Below are 24,062 nucleotides of genomic sequence, written 5' to 3' on the forward strand. Positions count from 1 at the left end.
TTACTCTCTGAACCAAGTGCCAGGGCCCGGCTGAGGCCACCTGCTGGGGCCCCAGAGCCACCCCTTGGGCCATCGGCAGCCTTCCCACCCTCCCTCCTTCCCTCCCCTTCAAAAGCCTTGCCTAAAGACAGGAAGGCGCCAGCAGCAAGCACCTGCCGCGTGCAGACACCACCCTTCCTGGGCAGGCTGTGCTGTGCTCAGCCCTCGCAGCCACGACAGGAGCCAGGCAGCCACACCCACTTCGCTGATGAGGAAACAAGCTCGGAGAGGTCAAGTCACTGTTCCAAGGCCACATAGCAGGGTAGGGCAAAGAGACGTGAACCTTCCCCTTCTTTCCAGGTAGCTTCTTGGAACCAGATACATGTACTCCAGCTCCATGCAGGTTAGCTTACCCCAGCTGACATGGCGCTTTCTTTGGTTCGGTCTAGGCTGGGCTTTGCATTTTCAGTGGCGTGTCTGTGCACACCACTTGTGCACGTGTGTGTGCCTGATAGCCACGTGCTCACGCAGCCGTCCCACCACTGCAGAAGGCGGCCAGCCCTCCACACCTGCTTGCTGAATGGATGAACAATGCTGGCGCTCCTGGCCCTGCGCTATTTCTAGAAGCCCAAGCCAGAAGCAAGCAGGGCAAGTACTGCCGTGGCCACCCAAGAGAGGAAGCCAGAGACCACGACAAAGCCACCACACTGCCTCTCCTACTCCCCACCTCCCCTCGAAGGCTAGCCCCCACCCTGGGTCCCTGAGTGTCCTTCCTTCCTGAATGAAGGTGACCCTCCCAAGCACAGTGGCTGCCCCTGGCCTGGCTCTCTCTGCTCTGTGTCCCTAAGTTGGTCTGAAGCTTGCTGAGAGGCTGGGGACCCACTTCAACCACCCACCCTTGCCAGGAGGGAGCCAAAGGCATCCTAGCATTGACATTCGGAAGGGCCGCCAGGGCTGGGGTTCTTAACTCCACGTCCACGTGTGTACGGGACTCCGCACAAGCGGGGACCTCCTGGGGCTGTGGCCCTTTTTCCAGGGAGAAGGAAGAAAGCTTTTATTGGAATCTCCACGTGGTTCGTGAAGCCCCCAAAGTCAAGATCTTGGGGACACGAGGATGCGGTAGAAGAGCTTCTGCCCAGCAGCCCGAGGACACTCGTGGAGATCAGCGCTCCTCTGGCCTGGGCGCAGGCGAGAGCCGCAGTGCACTCCCAAGTCTAGCCGCGCCTGGCCGCATCTTCCAGGCAGCGCCGTGAGGGAGGCGCCACTGCGCCCAGCGCCCAGCGCATGCAAGACGGGGCGGGGGAGCAGGAGCAGGACACAGCCTGCTCCAGCGCCGCCAGCTGGAAAGTGGCTCTCGGGACTGAATGTCTGTCTCCTCACAGCCCAGCGTTGGAGCCCTGACCCCACTGTAGGGGTCAGGCGCCCCTATAAGAAAGAACGGGAAAGGCCGGGTGTGGTGGCTCACACCTGTAACCCTAGCACTCTGCGAGGCCCAGGCAGGTGGATCGCTCAAGGTCAGGAGTTCGAAACCAGCCTGAGCAAGAGCGAGACCCGTCTCTACTATAAATAGCAACAAATTAATTGGCCAACTAATATATATAGAAAAAATTAGCTGGGCATGGTGGCGCATGCCTGTAGTCCCAGCTACTCGGGAGGCTGAGGCAGCAGGATCACTTGAGCCCAGGAGTTTGAGGTTGCTGTGAGCTAGGCTGATGCCACGGCACTCACTCTAGCCTGGGCAACAAAGTGAGACTCTGTCTCAAAAAAAAAAAAAAGAAAAAAGAAAAGACGGGAAAGAGCAGGCTCCCCCTTTCTCTCCCACTGCATGGGGACACAGCAAGACGGCATCTCTCGGCAACCAGGCAGTGGGCCTTGCCAGGCACGGAAATGGCTGGCACCTTGATCTTGGACTTCTAGCCTCCAGAGGTGTGAGAAATATATCTTGTCGCTGAAGCCGCCCAGCCTGCGGTATTGTGTTACAGCAGCCCCAAGTGACTAAGACAGCGGTCACGCCGTTCTCCCTGCTGTGTATGCAGCAGGCATCTCGCTCAGCTCTTCAGAAGTGTGCTGGGGTGAACGCGGCGAGAACCAGCCATCCGAGAGGAACCACACTACGGGCACCACTTCGGAGCAGCTGGCGTGCTCCTAGAATTTCCCTGCAGCAGTCATTCCATCCTCACGGTTACCCTAAAAAGCACTGCTGTTCCCCTTCCATGATGGAGTGAACCAGCCCGAGGCAAAGTGGGGGAGGCCCAGGGCTGCGCTGACGAGGAGCGGTAGAGGCGGGATTTGAACCCGGGCAATCCCAATTCTATTGAGTAAGCCTTGTCCGCTGTGTGGGAGGCACACACACACGGAGGCTGCACAGAGTCAGGTATAGATCAGGCGGACCTGGAGAAAATTCACCACCACGTCTAAGCTGTGCGTCTCGTTCATTAATGTTATTCTGGGCCTCAGCTCTTCATCTGTAAAATGGGCACAGCGGTTTTTTTTTATTCTGGCGGTTTTGTGAGAGAATGAAGTGGAAACTGAACACGATAAGCTCCACATTCTTTGATTAACCTTGTCTAGAAATTATAACTGAAGCCAGAGGTCATGACCGTGGTGGCAGTTCAAGCCTGAACGCCCAGGAGGACTGCAGACAAAGGTGCTTTGAGAATGTTCCATCCTGTCTCGTGATGTTGATAAGAGCTGGGAAATGTTTACCAGACACAAGTGCTAAAGATACCAAGAACAGAAACATTAGCCAGCAGGGGCCGAACACCCAATATGATCAGATTTATACTTATTTTCTGTCTGTATTTATTCATTTATTTTAATTTATGAAGCCGTGTCCTGGCGCCTGCGTTGGCAAGACCTTCCCTTGTGACGATCTGATTCGATCCCGCTGTCTCATGGGAAGCCGCCCTCACCCGAGCGCCACACGCTTCTGTGCGCCCGCCATGAGAAGGCGCCCCGGGGATGGAATTTACTGGAAGGTATTTACTGCAGGAAGTTTACTCAGCTGTGTGCTAGTCAAGTCATTAGTCTTGAGTGATCAACTCGGAGGTCTGTGACCTCTGAACTTGATTCTGGATGTCGCCAGGCATGTAGATAAACATAAATGGCGTGCCTGCTCCTGTTAAAATTCTTTGGTGCTTTCTCCTCCCAAGTTCTGTGACTCCAACAGATTCATTTCCAAAAAGCAGCGTGTCTTTCTCTCTCAGCACACGTCCCGTGCTCCGCACGCCACCCACCACGCCCACCGCGCGTGACTGTTTGGCAAAGCCAGGCCTGGCTTGTGACTGTTGACCAGAGCGGCCAGCAAGCTCAGAGCTCCGAGCTGCAGTGCTGCGTCTGCCACAGAGCCACCCGGCACTTTCCAGCCCTTCCTGAGAGCCCCAGTGGACCCCGAACTGCCGACTCTCACTCCTGTGACCCCCAGGACGGCCCAGCACTTGGGCCTGGGCTCCTCCTTTCTCTGCTGCTATTTCTCCACCAGCCAGACCCCTTCCTTCTTTCCCACGGCGCCACGTGCACGCCAGTGTTTCGGGCTGGCAGGGCCGCTGGCGCGGGCAGGCAGGCGGTTTCGGGTTCTGTGTCGTGTGCGCTGTGCGGCTGGGGCTGCCGCTGTGCAGCGACAGGCATCTGGGGGTGCCGACTGTCCACTGGGGGAGGGGCAACAGGGGGGCAGGGCACATCCTGGACAGCTCTGGAGCCTGGCTGATCAGGATCAAACCCTCCCCCGTCACTCGCCAGCAATGGGACCTTGTGCTGCTCTGTCACCCATTCATTCACATCCCTAACTGTTCCCGAGCACGCCTACCTCTGCAGAAGAGACACCAAGAGGAATCTACTCCCAGGTTACTGTCTGCCCTGTTCCAGCACACTTTGGAAAGTGCTGTGGCAAAGGCAGAGTATTATGGGATTACGGGAGTGGCGCTCAGCCAGCTCCCTGCACCTGTCAGTTGGGACGATCACCGTCCACTCGCAGAGGTGCGAAGGCTAAGCGAGTGCGGCTCGCAGGGCTCAAGCACTGAGACCTGGTCTGAGTTCCACTTTGCTTTGCTTCCAGGAGGCTGCACTGGCAGGGGGGAGGGAGGGCTGTGGGGCACCATCAGGGGAAGCCCACAAACCTACTTACTCTTTTGGGGGATTCAGGTCCTCAGGTCTTGTCTCAAAGAACTGCAGCACCTCATCGCACTGAGAGATGTAGGGGGGCAGCTGGATCAGAGCCTGGGGAAGAGACACGGGTGAGCCCGAAGGAAGGACAGGGTGTCGGGAATGCTGCACGCCAGTGGTGCTCAGACTCGGCAGCACCAGCATTGCCTGCAGGGCTTGCTAAAGCACAGCCAGCCAGGCCCCAGCCCAGAGTTTCTGATTCAGCAGGTCTGCAGACGGGCCTGAGAATGGGCATTTCTGAAAAGTTCACCCACATACTATGTAGGTATATACATGCATATATACTGTAGGCGCATTTGGACAAATAACATGCACATATTTAGACAAAATCAGACCATATTGTACATGCTACCGTGTTTCCCCCAAAATAAGACCTACCCATAAAATAAGCCCTAGCAGGATTTCTAAGCATTTGCACAATATAAGCCCTACCCCGAAAATAAGACCTAGTGATGGGCGTGGCTACGCAGCACATCTGCACAATTCATGCATTTTGTTGTGGAGCGGTAAAGAAGACGAGCAGCCCTTCTCATCTGCCCCATCGTGACAGCTACTATCCCAGAGGTGACCGGAAAGGTAAGGGCAGCCCCACCAACAAGGTTGGCTCCCCCTGTCAGGTCCCGGCCATCCTGTGCACACTGCAAGGTGAGGCTTTGAGGGGAAAATAACACATCCCCTGAAAATAAGCCCTAGGGTGTCTTCTTGATGAAAAATAAATATAAGACCTTGTCTTATTTTCAGGGAAACATGGTATTTGTAAACTGATGCTTTTACTTAACAATATATTGTCAACTTCATGCCATTTCTTTATGGCTCTACAAAATCATCTATACTGGATACAGGGTGTCTGTCATACAGATGTATCATACTTTATTCAACTAGTTGCCCTCTGGTAAATATTTAGGTTGTTTCCAACATGCTTACATATGTGTCTTAACTCACGAATCTGAGGAGTTAAAGTGAAGGGACTGTTTTATGATTTGGATAGAGGTTAGAGGTCTCCAGGTTAATGAGGGGTTGAAGTGTCTGGGCTCTTCACTGGCCAATTCCATTTCAACTTGCCTCAGTGGCTCACTGGAGTGGGTGTGCTGATGGGCTGGACAGGGAGGTGGGTGGAGGACATGAAGTGGGACTAGGCACTTGTGCCAATTTGTCTACCAACAAGCATTCATTCAGTGATTCAACAGGCATTTTCTTTGGGCCCAGCACTGCGACAGTTTCTTTGCCAAGTACAAGATAAGTACAGGGCATATCCTGCTCATTAAAGGATTTGAGACTCAGACATGTTTCCATAATGAATTAACAGCTCAGATTAACAAATATTTACTTAAGCCCCTTCTGGCTCAGGCCCTGGGCTGGGGGCATGGGGATGCAGATCCCAGTGTACTAGAGTTGGTTCATGCATACATTTTATTACAAACACCTGCATGAGGAGTGTGCATGGGCATACGTATAAATTACACAAGTGATTCTGCCAGCCACCAGTGCATGCTCTGCAGTGAGCCAGGGCTCCGTTCTCTCCTAGAAGGCTTCAGTTCCCTGTTGCCTTTCATGTGCCTTTTCACCAAGCTGAGCCTGAGTTGGGGATCTAGGGTGGAAGAGACATGTCTTGCATTTTCTATATAACCAGCCCTTAAAAGCTCACCACCTACTCCCAAAGTGATATGCCAACCTGAAGTAGTACTGGGCTCAGATGGACCAATGGAGAGAAAAATGGAGGTTTCCAATCTGCTACCTTCTATAAGGTGTCAGGGGTATTTTGATCCTACATGATTATTTCCCCCATTTAAAAATATCTTAATTGTGATTAAATACACACAAAATAAAATTTACCATCTTAACCATTTTCAAGTGTACAGTTCAGTAGCATTAAGTACATTCACACTGTTTTGCAACTATCAACACCATTCCTCCAGAATTCTTCATTTTGTAAAACTGAAACTCTGTACCCATTAAACAATTACTCTCCCTTCCTGCCCTGTACCTGGCAACCACCGTTCCATCTTCTGTCTCCATGCACTAACTATCCTAGGTAGCTCCTGTAAGTGTAATCATACAGTAGTTGTCCTTTTGTGTCTGCCTGCCTTCATTTAGCATGTTCATCCACTCAAGGTCTATCCATGTTGTTTAATTTCCTTCCTTTTAAAGGCTGAGTAATATTCCATTGTATGCATATATCACATTTTGCTTATCACTCGTCTGTCAATGGACACTTGGGTTGCTGACCTTACATGACTTTTGAGTCAGGCTCTAAGCAACCCAACATGCAACCTGCCCCACACCTAAACTGGAAAAACACAACTCCAAGAGGTGGATGGTTTCATAGGGCACCTTCCCTGGTCACTGTCCACTCTTCCATCTTTTGGAGGGTAAAGGATGCTGACCTAAAGGATACACTGATTTTTAAAATTAGCCTTTAAATAGCTCCTGCTCTGCAGCAAAGCCCCAGGGACTGACCATTTCTAGGCCTGAGGCAGAGTCCCAGAGGGAAGATCAGCCCCCGTCCCTGTTTTCTGGTCCCCCTTCTTTCTCTGGGTCAGAGCAGTGAGCAGTCATTCTCCTGGCCAGGACAAGCTGCTGTCTGCCCACCCCCACCCCCTGGTGGGTCTCTCTTTCCTGTGAAATCCTGCAGTGCTTGCAGTTGGAACCACATAATGACGGAGCTGATTACATGCTGGACTGTGCTGAGTCCCGGCTGCTTTGTGTGCAAATCTCTTGCGGCTCCCTAAGACTGCGCTCCCTGATCCCTGATGACGGCTCAGCACTTGGTGGCTCCCCGGATGCATTCCTCTGTATCCCTTTATGTAGTCCTGGGAGGCTGGCCTGTTCTAGAGATGGGGAAATGGACGCTCTGGTGTGGTGACTTGGGCTTGAGAGACCGGGGCTGGTTGACTTCATTCCTCTACTCCAAATCCTCAGAGGGCAAGGGAATGGTGGCTGTTCCTTCTCCACCTTCCTTACGTGCCTAGACAGTGCTGGGGAGACCTACGATACCTGGTCGAAAAGTACTTGCTGAACTAATAACATGAGGGAGAGGGCTGGCCCTGGCCACGTGGCCAAGCTAGAAGAGAGCTGGGTGGGTGTGGGGCACGAGCCCCCTGGGGTGGTCACCATCTCTGCCTGGAGGGGCCCTCCCTGGGTGCTCCTTGCTGAAATGGGCAGAGACTCCAAATGGACCAGGAGGGGAAAGGACAGCGAGGCCCACAGAAACCTTCCAACAATGCCAAGTTCTCTTCTGGTTTTGAGCTATTCCTAGGAAGTAAAAGCCAAACCAAACCTCCAAACCATAAAATAAGCCAAGTTACTAACAAAAGGTGGTGGTGAATGCTTTGATGTTGGCCCCTTTCAGTTTGGAGGGACTGGCTAACAGTAAAAATGACCCATGGCAGAGAAAGAATTCTGCTTCTGAAACACTCTAGGACTGTCCTGCGTTTGGTCAGTAGTGACAAAGAAGCAAAACTCAGTTCTGTTCTGGAAGGAATCCTGGCCCTCTGGACAGATGTGGCTGGTCGATGCAGGCATGACATGGGACAGCAAGTCCTGCTTGCACAGGGTTATGGTGAATGTGAGACTAAACCAGCTCCCGATTCTGGCTCTGTCACTTTCTACCTGTATGGTTCTGACCAAGTCCCATTACCTCTCTGAGACTCAGTCTGCTTATCTGTAAAATGGGCCTAGCCACCTTGGAGAGCTGTGCTATAAAAGTGGCTGAAGATTTCCATCGTGTATTCAGCTGCTTGATAAATGTTAGCTAACCCCTCTGGTTCCCTGCACTGCGCCAAGGACAATAATACGGTGGTTCCCAAAGGGGAATTTAGAGACAGCAAGATGACTATGTTGAATGACAATGCCTTGGCTAGGGAGAAAGTTTGTGTCTTCTCAGTTCTGTTTCAATCCTTTCACTTCAAAAAGAATGCCTCACAGAGGTAACACTTTGCTAACTTGCGTCCCGAGAGCAGGAGCAGGCTCTGCAGAGCCCCGGGCAGGCGGGCCAAAGCAGCTGGCTCGATCTAAACACACTTTTTGTTGTTGTTGTTTTTATTTTTACTTTTATGACACATGATATCCATTTTATTTAAGGTTGTGATATAAAGTTTCCTCTAATATATATTAAGCAGTTGAAGAAGTGAGTTAACTTAAAAAATATTAATATTAGTAATAATACAGGTGGTAGTATATGACAAAAACCTGGAAGGGCAGTCTCAAGTGACTGAAGTCTGGTAAATGCTGCTGCTACACTGTCATAGTTTACTTTGAAATACCACGGCATGGGCACACGCGCTCACGTGTGTTAGATGTAAGTTACATCTTTGTTCCCCAGGCTAGAGTGAGTGCCGTGGCGTCAGCCTAGCTCACAGCGACCTCAAACTTCTGGGCTCAAGGGATCCTCCTGCCTCAGCCTCCCGAGTAGCTGGGACTACAGGCATGCGCCACCATGCCCAGCTAATATTTTATATATATATCAGTTGGCCAATTAATTTCTTTCTATTTATAGTACAGACGGGATCCTGCTCTTGCTCAGGCTGGTTTTGAACTCCTGACCTTGAGCGATCCACCCACCTCGGCCTCCCAGAGAGCTAGGATTACAGGCGTGAGCCACCATGCCTGGCCTAAACTACATCTTTTTTTTTTTGAGACAGAGTCTCACTTTGTTGCCCAGGCTAGAGTGAGTGCCATGGCGTCAGCCGAGCTCACAGCAACCTCAAACTCCTGGGCTCAAGCGATCCTACTGCCTCAGCCTCCCGAGTAGCTGGAACTACAGGCATGCGCCACCATGCCCGGCTAATTTTTTCTATATATATTAGTTGGCCAATTAATTTCTTTCTATTTATAGTAGAGACAGGGGGTCTCGCTCTTGCTCAGGCTGGTTTCGAACTCCTGACCTCGAGCAATCCGCCTGCCTCGGCCTCCCAGAGAGCTAGGATTACAGGCGTGAGCCACCGCGCGCGGCCTAAACTGCATCTTAATGATAATTCGTTACTACCTGAAGTCTCCCGACTGGGAACAAACATTTCAGCAAGACGCTAGCCAGACGTCCAGCTTCAGAAAAGGCTACTTCAGGGATTGAGCTATCCTCATCTTGGATCAACAGCACAACCTTTATTCATTAGCATAACGGTTATTAGAAACAATTTTTTTCCTGATGAAATGAGGGATGTTCTAGAAATATTCTTAGACACTGTGCATGAGCCCTTGCATGAGCCAGTGTACTGCACAACCTTCAGAATGGTGTCCTGGGTCCAGGATTCCGAATCGGTCCTGGGTTCAGCCACTTCTTGAGGATTTTATGTCAGACCACGGTTGGGATTAGCTGATCCTGTCGCTAGAATGCCGTTGCATCTGCCTTTCATTCATGCACAGCGGTGTCAGACGGACAGCTGGTATTTCAGTGAGCTTCCAGAAAACCTGGGTGGCTATTTATGAGGCTGCCTGATAATAAACGCTTGTGTGTGTGGCGGGATTTGGCTGAGTCACGTCTTCATTTGTCTTTTGATGAGCAGACGTTCTTAAATGTAATGCAGTCAAACAAATCATCTCTTTGTGATTGGTACTTTTTGCATCTTTAGAAATCCTTCTATACCTAGGGATTATAAAGATATTTTCCTATTTTATCTTCCCAAACCTTTTATAACACTGCCTCTTACATTTACGTCTTTAATTTCTTTAAAAATGATTTCATGTGAGGTTGGGGCTAGTTAATTAATTTTTTTCCCCATACAGATGATACCTATTTACTGAGGAATGATCTGCAATGCTGTTGTTGTCAGTATCAAAATGTCCACATACACATGGGTTTGTTTCTGGGTTCTCAACTTTGTTCCAAGGGTTTGTCTATCCTTGTGCCCAAATCATACCAGGTTGATTACTGTAACTTTATGAGCAGATCGTTTCTTCCACTGTGATAGATACCTGTCAGCTAGCTCTGGGGCTACTGCAGCCCCCATCTAGCCCCATCTATTGGATGCTACTAATTTACACTGAAATAAAGCTAACTGTGATGGAACAAACTGGCTTAAGCCAGTTCACAACAGTGTCATCAACACTGATACCCAGATGTTATGGGGCAGCCCAGGTAGTCTGTAAAATGAGAGGACCAGGCCGGGCGCGGTGGCTCACGCCTGTGATCCTAGCACTCTGGGAGGCCGAGGCGGGCGGATTGCTCAAGGTCAGGAGTTCGAAACCAGCCTGAGCAAGAGCGAGACCCCCGTCTCTACTATAAATAGAAAAAAATTAATTGGCTAACTAATATAGAAAAAAATTAGCCAGGCATGGCGGCACATGCCTGTAGTCCCAGCTACTTTGGAGGCTGAGGCAGCAGGATTGCTTGAGCCCAGGAGTTTGAGGTTGCTGTGAGCTAGGCTGATGCCACGGCACTCACTCTAGCCTGGGCAACAAAGCAAGACTCTGTCTCAAAAAAAAGACAATTAAAAAAAAAAAAATGAGAGGACCATTTCATCTCCCTCCAGGAAGGCAGGTCCCATGAAGCCGAGCCCAGGGAATCTGGCCAACCCAATCCCCAAATGTCCTCTTATGATTCATTCATAGCAGGGGGTGGTCACTTCCACGTATATGCAGTTTCCTCCCTGCGGTTCCCCCAGCTGGATCATTATCTCTGCTCCACCCCCAGCACCCAGCAGATGCAGGCAGCCGCTCCTGTCCCCATTACTCTTGGATTTTAAATTCCCTTTTCAAAATCTGAAGTCCAGGGCTTGAAGAAGCTCTGGGTGCAAGGGAGTCTGACTGTGGAGAGAAGTCAGGTGGGCGGGGGAGGAACAGAATTGGCTGGTCTGGGCTGAGGGACAGCAGCTTCTGGGGAAGGTCCCGGCGGGAACGTCCCAGCTGGGCAAGGTGAGCCCCGGGTCCACAGTCCTTGCCGGCAGGCCCTGGACAAAGGAAGGCCATCTCTAGAATTGGGATTCCAGGCTCTAGAGGTTTGGAAAGGAACAAAGAGGAGACGTGAATTTTCCTCTGGGAGCTGGGGCGGCAGTAGTGTCCCTTTGCCTGAAGGGCTGTCCCTGGCACTCACCCCATCCCTGCAGGGGTACACTTAGGAGAAGAGTCTGAGTTTATCTGCCCCTGCGAGACACATGCTTGAATACTTTGGCCTCTTGCATTTTTCTTTTCTTTTTTTCCTTGTTTTTTGAGACGGTCTTGCTCTGTCGCCCAGGCTGGAGTGCAGGGCCACAGTCACAGCTCACTGCCACCTCCAACTCCTGGGCTCCGTTTTTACTTCAGAGAGGCCATGCGTGGTGTGTGATTGTAAAGGCCGGGCTGACCCTCAAACCCTTCAGTACTGGTAATATAAGTAACTGTGGGTCCTCCATTTCCTTGTCTAAATAGTGGGAATAATAAAACCCACTTCTCCACGTTGTTGGAGGAATGAAACGAGGCTGTGTCTAACAAAGAGCCGACGCCCAGGCAGGAGTGGTTTTCTGCTCTTGACGTCTCCTGCCAGGAAAGGGGTCACTGTCCCCACCCTGCCCCTTTGTGCTTAAAACTCTCCAACAAATTTATTGATGCATAATTTTCATACCATAAAATTTACTCATTATATGTGTACAATTCAATGACAATTAATAAATCACAGAGTTGTGCAACCATCACCACAATCCAGTTTTAGAACTTTTCCATCACCTCAAAAATTCCCCCAACCTAATTTGCAGTCCCTCCTCCATTTCCACCACCCCCTCGGCCCAGGAAACCACAGATCTGCGTTCTGTCTCTGTAAATTTGCCTTTGCTGCACATTTCCTGTAAATGGGACCATATAATATGTAGACTTCTGCATCTGGCTTCTCTCAGTCATCCAGCCTGCAGCATTTACCAGTCTCTCTGCTTTTTGTTGCCAAATAACATCCTATTGCATGGGTATTCCGCACTTCCCTCATCCATTCACCCGCTCGTGCACATGAGGGCTGCTTCCAGTTTGGGACTATTATGAATTAATGTTGCCATGCACATTTGCATCCAAGACTCTGTGGACCTAAGTTTTCGATTCTCTTGAGTATATACCTAAGAGTATACACAGATAGGTTTAAGTTTTGGAGAAACTGCCAAACTGTTTTCCAAAGTGGCCTCCCACCTGATTCCCCACCAGAATGAGGGCTCTGGATGTCTGAGTCAGTTTCTCCATATTCTCACCAACGCTTGGTATTGTCTGTTTTGCTGATATTCCAGTGGCTGTGTAGGTATCTCGTTACGGTTTCATTTTGCATTACCCTAAAGACTAATAATGTTGAACATCTCTTCTATGCATATTTGTCATTCCTGATGACTTCTTATGTGAAATTTCTATTGAAGTTTTTTCCCATTTTAAAATTGGGTTGTCTTATTATTTAATTATAAGAGTTTTTTATGTATTCTCAATACAAGTCCCTCATCAGATATACGATTAAGAAGTATTTTCTCCCAGTCTGTGGCATGTCTTTTCATTTTCTTAATGGTACCTTTTGGGGTACAGAAGTTTGTAGTTGCCTTAATGAAGTCTAATTTTTATCAGTTTTTCTTTTATGGCTCATACTTTTGGTGTCATGACTAAAAACTCTTTGCCTAAGTCAAGGTCACGATGAGTTTCTCCTATGTTCTCTTCTAGAAGTTTCATAGTTTTAGCCGTCATATTTAGGTCTGTGATCCATTCTGAGTTGATTTTTGTGCATGATGTGAGACAGGGGTCCAACTTCATTTTTTTGCATGTGTAGAGTTGTTATGGGCTAAATTATGTCTCTCCATCAGTTCATATATTAAGGTCTTAACCCCCAGTACCTCAGAATGTGAACATATTTGGAGATAGGTTCTTTAAAGAGGTAATTTAAGGTTAAACGAAATCATTAGGGATGGGCCTTAATCCATGTAACTGGTGTCCTTATAAGAAGAGGAGATTAGGACATAGACACACAGAGACAAGGCCAGGTGAAGACACAGGAAAGAGCCATCTGCAAGCTGAGGACAGAGGCCCTGCTGTTTGGGTTTCCAGCTTCCAGAACTGTGAGAAAATAAATTCTGTTGTTTAAGCCATCCAGTCTGTGGGATTTTGCTATGCAGCCCTAGGAAATGACTGCAATAGCCAATTATCCCAACTGTTTGCCAAAAAGACTATGCTCCAGCCTGAGCAAGAGCGAGACCCCGTCTCTACTAAAAATAGAAAGAAATTAGCTGGAAAACTAAAAATATATACAGAAAAAAATGAGCCGGGCATGGTGGCGCATGCCTGTAGTCCCAGCTACTCGGGAGGCTGAGGCAGAAGGATCGCCTGAGCCCAGGAGTTGGAGGTTGCAGTGAGCTAGGTGATGCCACGGCACTCTAGCCCGGCAACAGAGTGAGCCTTTGTTACAAAAAAAAGACTATGCTTTTTCCATTGAATTGTCTTGGCATCTTTGTTGGGTATCAACTGATCCTAAATTTTGTCAGGGTTTATTTCTGAACTCTCAATGCTATTCCACTGATCTATGCAACTACCCTTATGTCCGTACCATACTATCTTGATTACTATAACATTGCAAGAAGTTTTGAAAATGGGTATTAGGATACGCTAACTTTGTTCCTCTTTTTCAAAAGTGTTTTGACTACTCCGGGTCCTTTATATTTCCACATACACATTAGGATCAGCTTGTCAATTTCTTTTCTTTTCTTTTCTTTTTTTTTTTTTTTTTTGAGACAGAGTCTCACTCTGTCGCCTAGGCTAGAGTGTGGTAGCGTCAGCCTAGCTCACAGCAACCTCCAACTCCTGGGCTCAAGCGATCCTCCTGCCTCAGCCTCCCAAGTAGCTGGGACTATAGGCATGCGCCACCATGCCCAGCTAATTTTTTCTATATATTTTTAGTTGTCCAGCTAGTTTCTTTCTATTTTTAGTAGAGTTGAGGTCTCACTCTTGCTCAGGCTGGTCTTGAACTCCTAACCTTGAGCGATCCTCCCGGCTCGGCCTCCCAGAGTGCTAAAATTACATGCGTGAGCCACCACACCCAGCCCAGATTGTCAATTTCTACAAAAATGCCTCCTAGGAGTCTGACAGGGATTGCACTGAATATATAGACCAATTTGGGAAGGACTGCCATTTTAACAATATTGAGTCTTCTAATCCACGAGTGTGGAACATTTCTCCATTAATTTAAGTCTTCCATAATTACTCTGCAATGTTCCGTAGTTTTGGTATCTAAATCCTGCACTTCTTTTGCTAAATTTGTCTAAGTATTTTATTCTTTTTGATGCTGTTGAGAGTGGAATTGTGTTCTTAATTTCACTTCTGGATTATTTGTTCCTAGGACATAGAAATGCAGTTGGTTTCTGTATATTGAACTTGTATCCTATGATCTTACTAAACATATTTATTTTTTGGTGGATCTCCTAAGATTTTCTACATAGAGAATCGTGTCATCTGTGAGTGAAGCAGTTGTACTCCTTCCTTTCCGATCTGCATGCCTGTTCTTTCTTTTTTGTGTGCTTATACTGGCACGAAGTGTAAAGTATTTCATTGGCACCCCAGTGAAATACAGAACAGAGGTGTGAGGGTGAACATACCAGCTTTGTTGCTAAGGGGGAAATCATTTGCTGATCCATTTTTAAGGCATTTCTTGCCATCCCCACCCCTTTCCCATCAGAATTGCCAGTGATTTCAAGTTGGAGAAATAAATACTAAAGTATTTATCTTCAAGTAAGGAAAGCTAAACAAGATAAAAACATGCTTCTTTCCTGACCACAGCCTCAAATCAAACAATATAACCCAAAGACAGGCCTCTTCTCGAGAACGTTCAGGGGACAGGAAGCAGGATGCACCATCTAACAAGAGGGGTTGGGTTGGTTAAATAGCTCTTGGAACATTCAAGTACAATGGAATACTATGCAGCCATTAAAAGTAGGCTCAAGAAGATATTTTAATAGCATGGGGAAATTTTTATGTTGTAATATTAGGGCAAAAAAGAAAGAACAAAAAAATACAAATAGAATGATCTCAGCACCATAAAAAAATGCATGTAGAGAAAGGATGGAAAAGAAATATGTAGAGCCCTTAATAATTGTTGCCTCTGGGTTGAGAAGTGCTATGTGATTTTTTTCTAATTACTTTACATTTCTTCCAATTGTATCAATTTTTCACAATGAGCATCTTGTAGCCAGAATAGGAAAACACAACAAAGCACACACCCAGAGGACAGACCATGCCTGCGCCTCCCAGCCTTACCTTACAGTACTCATCGATCGGTATCAGGCGTTTGACGGCCACGTCGCGGATGTGGCTTCGGCGGAAGAGGATTTTGCCTGCAGAGACGAGAGTGCACGCGGTGTGGTAAGGAGCAGGGACGGCACGCAGCGACGTGGAGGGTGCGGTGCCGCCGTCTCTGCGGGAGGTCTAGGTGGCACCAGGACTCCTGGCTGCCACCAAATGCCCCTGCTGGACTTCCACAGGGCTTGGATAGTCCTACGTGTGGCCCCCAAAGCCCTGTTCACAGCTCTCGCACAAGGGCCTGGGGACGTGGGACCCAGTGAGTAAGCTTTGGTGAGATGAGGGGAGGTAGGAACAATCTACGGACGGAAGGGTGCCCACCTGATGAAGGAAGGAGGTCAGACCTGAGGACGTGAGGTCCCGTCTGCCCCAAACTGCCACGCTCTTTCACGATTCTGTGCCTTCCTGCCCCATCCAACCGCTCCCACCATCCTGATGAGGAACTCTCCCTCCGATGGGTTAGGAGCTCCTGTCTCTTTCTGATCATACACATCACGCTATTTATTTTTTGAGGACTTTTCTACCAGTCATGTGCCCTGCACAAAGAGGATTGACAGGGCTAAGTCACTTTGTGGCACCGATGTTTGAAGAACGCACGAACGTGGCCTCCACCTGCAAAGCTGGCAAACCCCCCGAGACCCTCCCCCATCAGCATCTGTAACAGAAGGGTTCTGAGCCTTCCTGTTTCACCGAATACTCACTGAGCGTGCGCCACGTGCACGCTCTGTGACATCCCACACACTGGGACACCGTGCTAGGAACCTCCAGGATGACCCACGGGCAGAGAATGTGGGTCACAAGAAAAGACAGGCATACGTATGACGCCACTGAAGATCGCTGGCAATGTCCAGGATGCTGGAATGTTACGGGCGAGGCTTGTTTAAAGCAAATCACCGAGTCCCCGAGTCTAGCCCGGAGAGGCTGTCACAGGGAGCTGGAGGCGGGGCACTCGGGTTACAGACGAAGACAGCCTGGGCTCACCACTCCCGATCTCTCAGGGGCAGGGGTGGGGAAATCAAACACAAGACATCAAAAAAGCCAAAGAGATGGTGGGCAAAGACAAGCCCCGCCACCAAGCTTATGCAGAGCGACCAGGAGGTCCCAGAGGGGACGGCTCAGGAGGCCCAAAGCTGCTCCAGAGGGAAGAGTGTGGACGCCTGCCAAGGCTCCCCTGCCTCTGGTCCTGGGACGCAGGCTGAGGAGGGGAGGTTGGGTCGAGACTGGCAAGGCGAGGGGGGTTGCCACTGATCTGAGACAGCGTCTGGGGAGACTGCAGTGCCCACGCAGGCCTGGGTGAGCAGGAGGACAGTGCAGAAGAGGTCAGGGAGAGTTTTCACAGCGAGACAGCACGGGCAGGGATGCTGAGAAACAACCTATTGGCTTTTAAAGACTGGCACCCAGAAGACCACATGGGGAATCCAACATTTAAAATAACTGGACACCTTGCTCTTGGGCAAAAGGGCACTATTTGGAAATTAGACTGAGCCTTCTTTTGCTCATTTCCACCAATTAAAAAAAAAACAAAAACAGCCACAGTGAGATGAAATACATATTCCTTAATAGTAAGGAAGATCCTTTCTTTATAATGGTAGTGATTTTAATTCTGTTTACAAGTCAGCCACATTTCTGATATACCCGTGCCTGTCAGAAAAGAATTCTAGAAGAAAACGCATCACAGAATTCAAAGCACTTGTTGTTTCTGAGGGGCAGAAGACAGAATTTTTGTTTTCTTCTTTGTACTTTCCCCAAAGTTTCTGCCATAAACATGTTATTTCTTCTAGAACCAGAACATTTTCATGTCATTTAGAACCAAAACAGTGAGTTATGCAGCGAAGTGGGAGCGGATGTCCCTGGGACTGATGAGCTTCCTCCTTCCTTCTCTCAACAGGTGGGGTCTCCGTGGGAGCCGCTCTCTCGGGCACCAGGGCGAGGGGGAGCCAGGCCGCTGCGGGCCGGCCCTCCTGGCGGGGACAGCTGGTGTTTCCCAACAGCAGTGGGGACCCTGCTGACGTTGGGTGGGGCAGTCCTTCCCTGACCCAGTCCCGCCCTGCGGGATGTTAGCATCCTTGGTCCAAATCCAGGCAAAGCCTTCCAACCCCACCCGCCCTTAGTCATTGTCACAATCAAGTACTCCTCCTTCCCATTTTCACTGGCTCTTCTGGGCAGGACTACGTGCCATTTAGAAGCCCTAGGAGTGTCCAGAGCCTGTGGGAAAAATGAGGACTCCACACCTATAAAGAGAAATCCTGCACAGCAAATGCATCTGCCTCTAATTTTTAATTTCTCAAAATGGGAGAAGACTCTCTAATCAAAAATATTTTGGTCCCATTTTGGTACAATTCCCCCTTCTGTAAATCAGGGGAGGGTGGAGGGGGATAAAGGCTCCTTACTGAAAAGGTTGTGAGCAGGCTCAAAATATTTCCGACTGGCACGGTGCTAGCACCGGCCTGTGGCAATAGGCACTGACCTGTCCCCAGGCCACCACCTGACTAAAGAGCCCACTGGCTTCAAAGCCTAGGCTGTGGAATAAATGAATAAATAAATAAATAGCCCAGTGGTGAGGATCTAACCAAGGCTCAGTTTGCAGGAACTGAAAGAAGGACAGAAAACTTAGGCATCTTCAGTGTTTCCTGGGGGGTGACACAAGGACAAAAGTGTCATGCCTGTCTGTGTGTGGCCTCAGTGGGACAGGAATCTCCTGGGTGCGTGGCTGGTGTCCTGCCCGCAGCAGGGGCAGGAAGCCCCAAGGAGGCGGCAGGGCCTGCTGGGGAGGTCCTGAGCCGGTCCCAGGGCTGCCTCCTGCAGGCTGTGCCGCCTTGAGGAAAGAATTTACCTTTCAGAGCCTCGGTCTCCTCATCTGCAAAATGGGAGAGCAGCCCCTATCTCTTGGATGTAATCTCTATGACACACCCAGCACAGGGCTGGCCCTGCGTAGATGCTCACAAAGGGGGGATTACTATTATTATGTATTATTTTGAGTGGTGTAGAGGATACTGCATCACACTCCGCAAGTGTGGGCAGTTCTTTCTCAACCCCCAGCTTCCTCGAGCAGGCTAATCTGCCGTCCACCTGCCGCAGAGCTCCAGTTGCTGCTCAGGCTCTGGTCGTGGAGCAGGGCCGTGTGGCCAGGTGCCCGTGGGCAGCGGCCCCTCGCCTGTGCCCGATGTGAAATGTTTCTTTGCCTGTCTTGGGGAGGCGGCAGGCCGGCCACCGTCCTGGAGCGGAAAGGGTGCTCGGAGGAGGGGGCAGCCTCTGGTGGGAACAGGTCGGCTTTTGTTTTCCGCAGCGGAGCAAGGCCAGACTGTAATTCCTACTTTTCAGGCTGCAAGCTCTGCCAAGCTGGCCGCTCTCCCCGCCCCGGCCTTTGTGCTACATGAGACTTGCTTTTGTTCTGCTGACATGGCAGTCCTGGCAGCAACTGACCCCGGGAGAGGGGCTGTTTCTCTCCTGCTTCCCTGCCCTCCACCCGACCCGAGGGAAAGCTATGAGGAGGGCTCAGACGGGATGCTCTGGGGTCCCGGGGCCAACAGCCCCTCCAAGCTACCAGTGGGGGCTGTGAGCAGGGACAAAGGGTCCAAGTGCCTGAGAACAGCATCTTCATTAATTCTTGGGTGGAGAAGGATTACGTAACCACGAAAGCTTTTAAGGGCTTGGGAGAGGGTCGGCTCAAGTTCCTCTCTGTCTTGGGAAGTTTTTCCAGAGCTGGTTTTGCTTTTCATCCAGTAAAGAGTTATAACTCACTGCTCTCCTTTCCTTTCTGGAAGAAAAACCTACATTTAGAGCCCAGGTTAATTTGACTATCCAGATTGGTCATTTAAGGATGACTCCAATGTGTGCAACTGAGAAATTCCAAAGGAATGTCCCGGGACTCTGTTTCTGCCTTTACTGAGAACCTATTGTGCACCAGGGATTGAACCTTGTCAAGCAGGGGTCACTGTTCCATTTTTAACAGATGGGGAAACTGAGGCTCAGAGGGGGAGGTGTTATGGCTTGAGGTCAAAGGGCTGGGTCTGTTTGACTCTAGAGCACATGCTCTGGAGCCCTGATATTTGGCTGTTGCAGTTGGCACACTGGGTTTTCTCCAGAAGGAAAAAAATTCCAGCGTGCTTGTACACTTTCCCAGTGGAGGAACTACAAATGTTAGTTTTTGTAGGCGCAGGATTCTCCCAGTGGAAGGGGCCTGGCAAACACATGTACCTGTCTCTGAATCTATTCGGTGATGATGATACCTGAAGAACCCATGATGTCCTGAACTGGGGGATGGCAGACTGGCACTTGTGTGACCCGGGGAGTCTCCCCCCATCTCTGGGCCTGTCCTGGAAGAGGAAAAAGATCTAAAGGGCCCTTTCACATCTAAATATCTGAGCCTTAGGGTGACTGTCAGTTTGCTAACTATCTGTACATAGAAATAATAAGGGTTAAGTCCTGATGGCCCTCCCTGCCAGCCGTTTACCTAATCCTCATAACAACCCCATCATTTAAGTACCATTAATATCTCTGATTTGCAAGTGAGCAGATTTATCCAAGAGTTGGTGAGTGTGGGGGTCCTGGGATCCATCTGACTCTGGGCATGAGTTTTGGAGCCAGTCACACCTGTGTTTGAATCCCAGTTCTGCCATCTGTGCAAGTGCTTATAGTTTCTCTGAGCCTCAATTTCCTCATCTGTGAAATGGACTGTCTGAGGACTAAATAAAGTAATGAATGCAAAGCACTTAAGCTAGTGCCTGGCCCACAGTAGACGGCCGATAAATGGTAGCTATTATTACTAGAAACAGCAACGCTGGCTTGGGTAACCCCCTTTCTGAGCTGAAGCCTTGATACTATTCTCTGGTAAGGAATTTGGGGTGGGAACACTGAATGCCTTGAGAACATAACTGCATCAAACCCTCCACGGCAGCTGGGGCGGCGAGGTAGGTAGAATTCTAAAACGGCCCCCAAAGATGTCCTGCCCAGAGCCTGCGTATGTGACAAACTATTATATGCCGGACGGTCCCCTTAAAAGAGGGAAACGACCCTGGATTAGGCAGGTGAGAATCATTTGAGCCCTTAAAAGCAGACCACGTTCTCTGGCCGGTGGCAGAGGGACTTCGGAGGGGTGTGGAGCACGTGAAAGACTCGCCGCCCAGTTGCCGGCTCCAGGGTGGGGAGGTGGGGGCTTGTGTAATGAGGAAGGAGGGTAGCTTCTAGAAGCTGAGCAGGGACCCTGGCTGACAGCCAGCAAGGAAGCAGGGATCTTGGTCCTACAGCTTTAAGGAACTGAGTTCTGCCAACGATCGGATCAAGGCTGGGAGTGGGTTCTTCCCCAGCCCCGGATAAGAGCCCAGCTCAGCTGCCACCTTGACTTTGGCCTTATGTGATGAGACCCTAAAGAGAGAACCCAGCTGAGCTGCCTGGACTTCTGACCCACTGAACTGTGAGATGATAAATGGGTGCTCTAAGCTGCTAAATTAGTGGTGATTTGTTTTGCAAGGATAGGAAACTAACACAGTAGCTGTAATGACAGAAAGCGCTCACTACAAAAACCTTCTGAGCTCACGTGGTTCCCATTTTAGAGATAGGAGAAACTGAGGATCCCAGCGGTGAGGGTCTCCCAAGGCCACTTAGAGAGTAAATGGCGTAGCACCCACCACCAACGCCCCAATTCTTAGTAATTTCTACAAATGCCTGCCACTCTGGCCAGCGGGACGGCGTCCCTGATGAAGCAGGACAAGCTGGTACACCGTCGTGAGAGAGCTGGGAGCCGTCCTGGAGCCCCGGAGCCCAGGCCTGAGAGCACACGTGTCACCCACCTGGCAGAAAGGGGATGATCCGCTGCTTGGGGTCCTTCTGTCCTCCTTCCATGGGGAATTTGTCCAACATCTGCATCTAGATGGGGGGAGAACACCAAAACCAAAAAGCCTTTCATAACACAATAAATGCATCTCTGACATTTTGAAGGAATGATGTGAAATATGCTATTTGAGATTTAAAAAAAAGTTCACTTTGTTCAGCTTTTCAGAGACCCAAACTAATGGGGAAGGCAATTTCAATCAGCTCAGGAACCCCACGAGAACAGTCCTTTCTGTTCACGGCTGCCGGATTTGTGAAGCCTGAGAGTTGGGAGAGACCATTCTTGGTTTCCTGGGGGTCTCCAGCCAGGGGACCTGAAATGTGAACCCCCTCGAGGCCACCAGGATTTCAGGGAAGCAGGTCGTCCTGTTTCTGAAGAACCCGCAGGTTGTGTTAAGCAATAAACCCCCAAGACCGGAGCAATCTGGTTTATATCCCCGCGAACCAGGAAGAATTCCCGAGGCGGCTCCCAGGCAGCGCCGTGCCTGGCGCAGCGCTGGACGCACGGAGTTCGGTGAAGAAAAGACACGTGGTCGAGAGAGGGGCTGACACACAAGCTGACAATTACAAGGTGGTGGAGGAGGCACCATGAGACCATGAGAGGGGTGGTGGGGGCCGTGAGCAGGCAGAGGAGGAACGGGGCAGAGCTCCCCAACGAAAACCTTTCCCAGTGCCATAAGTGTACCTCTGACATCTTAAGGACTTAACGTGAAATATCCGATTGGGCACGCAAGGTCACAAGGGCCTGCTACTTATGCCCTGGGTGGCTTCAGAAAAGTGACATAACCTTCTAGGGGCCTCATCTCTAGGTCTGACATTAGGATGTGAACTTGCAGCGCCACTTTACGGATTGAAGCTGGGCTGTGGGAGTCATTAACGCTGCCATCAGACAGTTCTGGCTCTTCCTCTGAGCGTCTGGTAGATTTGCTCTCTCTCCGCCCCCTCCGAGTGGGATGTGGCCAATTCACTGTGTGCTGAAGACACACGTGTTCTGCACGACTGGCAGATGCTTTACCACTGTCTATTTCCCTCTGCCGTGGGGCCTGGCCACACGCCAGGTGCTGGCTTCTCTGCCCCCCGGGGTCCTGGGGGAGGGCCCGGAGCCCCCAGCGTCCTCTGATGGGCATGTTGCCTGAGTGAGACAGGACAAGACGCACTTGTTGTGCGGTGAGTTCTTTGTCACAGCAGCACACCCGCACCCACCCTGACCGCTACACCGGCCAAGCAGTCAGAGCCGGCGGGGAGGCCATGCTGAGCCGTGGAAAGCTGAGCCCCCTTTTGCCGGCAGGAGAGAGTCAGCCGGCACTCAGGATCTGTCCCGCTCATAGGGCGGAGGAAGCTCTGCACAGTCCGGGAGACACGCACGCAGCGACCGCGTAGCATCTGGGGAGGGAGGAGAGGGGAGGAGGGAGGCATGCTTACCGGGCACCTACTAAGTGCCAGGCGTGGACTAGATTCCTTAGAAACATTCTTTCATTAAATCCTCAGAGCACTCCCTTAAGGTGGATGTTACCATCCAGGGAAGCGAAGGCCAGAGAATAATCTGTAGATTAGTGGAGAATCTATAGAGAAGTGAGGAAATCTGCCCGTGGGCTGCAGCCAGCAAGCTGGTGGGGCCGGGCACGGAAGCCCATGTGCCTCTTTGTCACCAAGTCACCCCACCTCTCAGATGCTACGAAGACAATTCAAAAGGACAGGGCAGTTTTTCCAGGCTGGAGCTCCCGGCCTCTTCAGGGCTGTTCTACACGACAGCCCTGGGTGGCCAGCTCTGCCCGCTGGGCATCTGGCGTACGCGGACTTGGCCAGGACTTTCTGAACTTTCAGACCCTTGAGTTCTTGTTTTCCCTCCCCTCTCTCTCTCTCTCTCGGTCTCCAGAAAGAAGTTTATTAACCTTTATCCTTCCACAGAACTAGCTTTTAGTTTCACTGATTTTCTTTACTGCTTTTCTGATCTTGATTTCTTTCTTTCTTTCCTTTTTTTTTTTTTTTTTTTGAGACAGAGTCTCACTCTGTTGCCCAGGCTAGAGTGCCGTGGCCTCAGCCTAGCTCACAGCAACCTCAAACTCCTGGGCTCAAGCGATCCTCTTGCCTCAGCCTCCTGAGTAGCTGGGACTACAGGCATGTGCCACCATGCCCGGCTAATTTTTTCTTTCTATATATTTTTAGTTGTCCAGCTAATTTCTTTCTAATTTTTTAGTAGAGACTGGGTCCTGCTCTTGCTCAGGCTGGTCTTGAACTCCTGAGCTCAAACGATCCTTCCGCCACAGCCTCCCAGAGTCCTAGGATTACAGGCATGAGCCACCACGCCCGGCCAATAATTTTCATATTACTAATATTAAATAGTAATTGGCAATCACAACCAGTGTTTGTATAGCAGTTGACAGCCAACAAGCCTTCTCCAACACATGATTTCATCTGCCCTCACAGTAACCCTGTGACATAAACGCCACGAGCCCAAGTCACAGAGGAGGAAACCGGGGAGCAGAGAGGCCAGTGAACTTGCCTGAGGTCACACAGCTAACTGGTGGTCCAGCCAGTCCCAGCATCTTTGTCTAAATCCCATTCCCTCTCCTAAGATCCCTCTTTCAGGCGGCTTCAGAGTGTCACGTGAGCATGAATGTCGGCCTGCGACCAGGGAAGTTTAATATTCTGCGCACATGTGAACAGCATGCTTTCTTTTCAAAAGCAGAGTGACTAATCAGGCCCAGCTGTAGAGAGTTTTAGAGATTTATAGGTTTTGCCTAACACTATCTTCTGTTTCCCTTCTCAATTTTATTTGTTAAGAATGATGTTGAAACACACCATGAAAGGAAAACTGTTTTTTAAAAAAGAACGCGCCAGTGATCCATCCACCCTCACGTGACCATCCCCGTTCTCTC

At 50.0% G+C, this 24,062-nt stretch overlaps 1 protein-coding gene across 1 annotated transcript in view; it reads right to left on the reverse strand.

The window, feature by feature from the left end:
- SH3PXD2B (SH3 and PX domains 2B) overlaps window positions 1–24,062 on the reverse strand; it is a 105,028-nt gene that overhangs the window by 39,893 nt on the left and 41,073 nt on the right. The window contains exons 3-5 of the mRNA XM_012765497.3: window positions 21,144–21,219; window positions 15,313–15,389; window positions 4,103–4,194 (exon numbers count right to left, since the gene is read on the reverse strand). Coding sequence (XP_012620951.3) covers window positions 4,103–4,194; window positions 15,313–15,389; window positions 21,144–21,219 — 245 coding nt within the window. The remainder of the gene's footprint in view (window positions 1–4,102; window positions 4,195–15,312; window positions 15,390–21,143; window positions 21,220–24,062) is intronic.

Source organism: Microcebus murinus, chromosome 21 (assembly GCF_040939455.1).
Source record: "Microcebus murinus isolate Inina chromosome 21, M.murinus_Inina_mat1.0, whole genome shotgun sequence".
NCBI classification, from domain to species: domain Eukaryota; kingdom Metazoa; phylum Chordata; class Mammalia; order Primates; family Cheirogaleidae; genus Microcebus; species Microcebus murinus.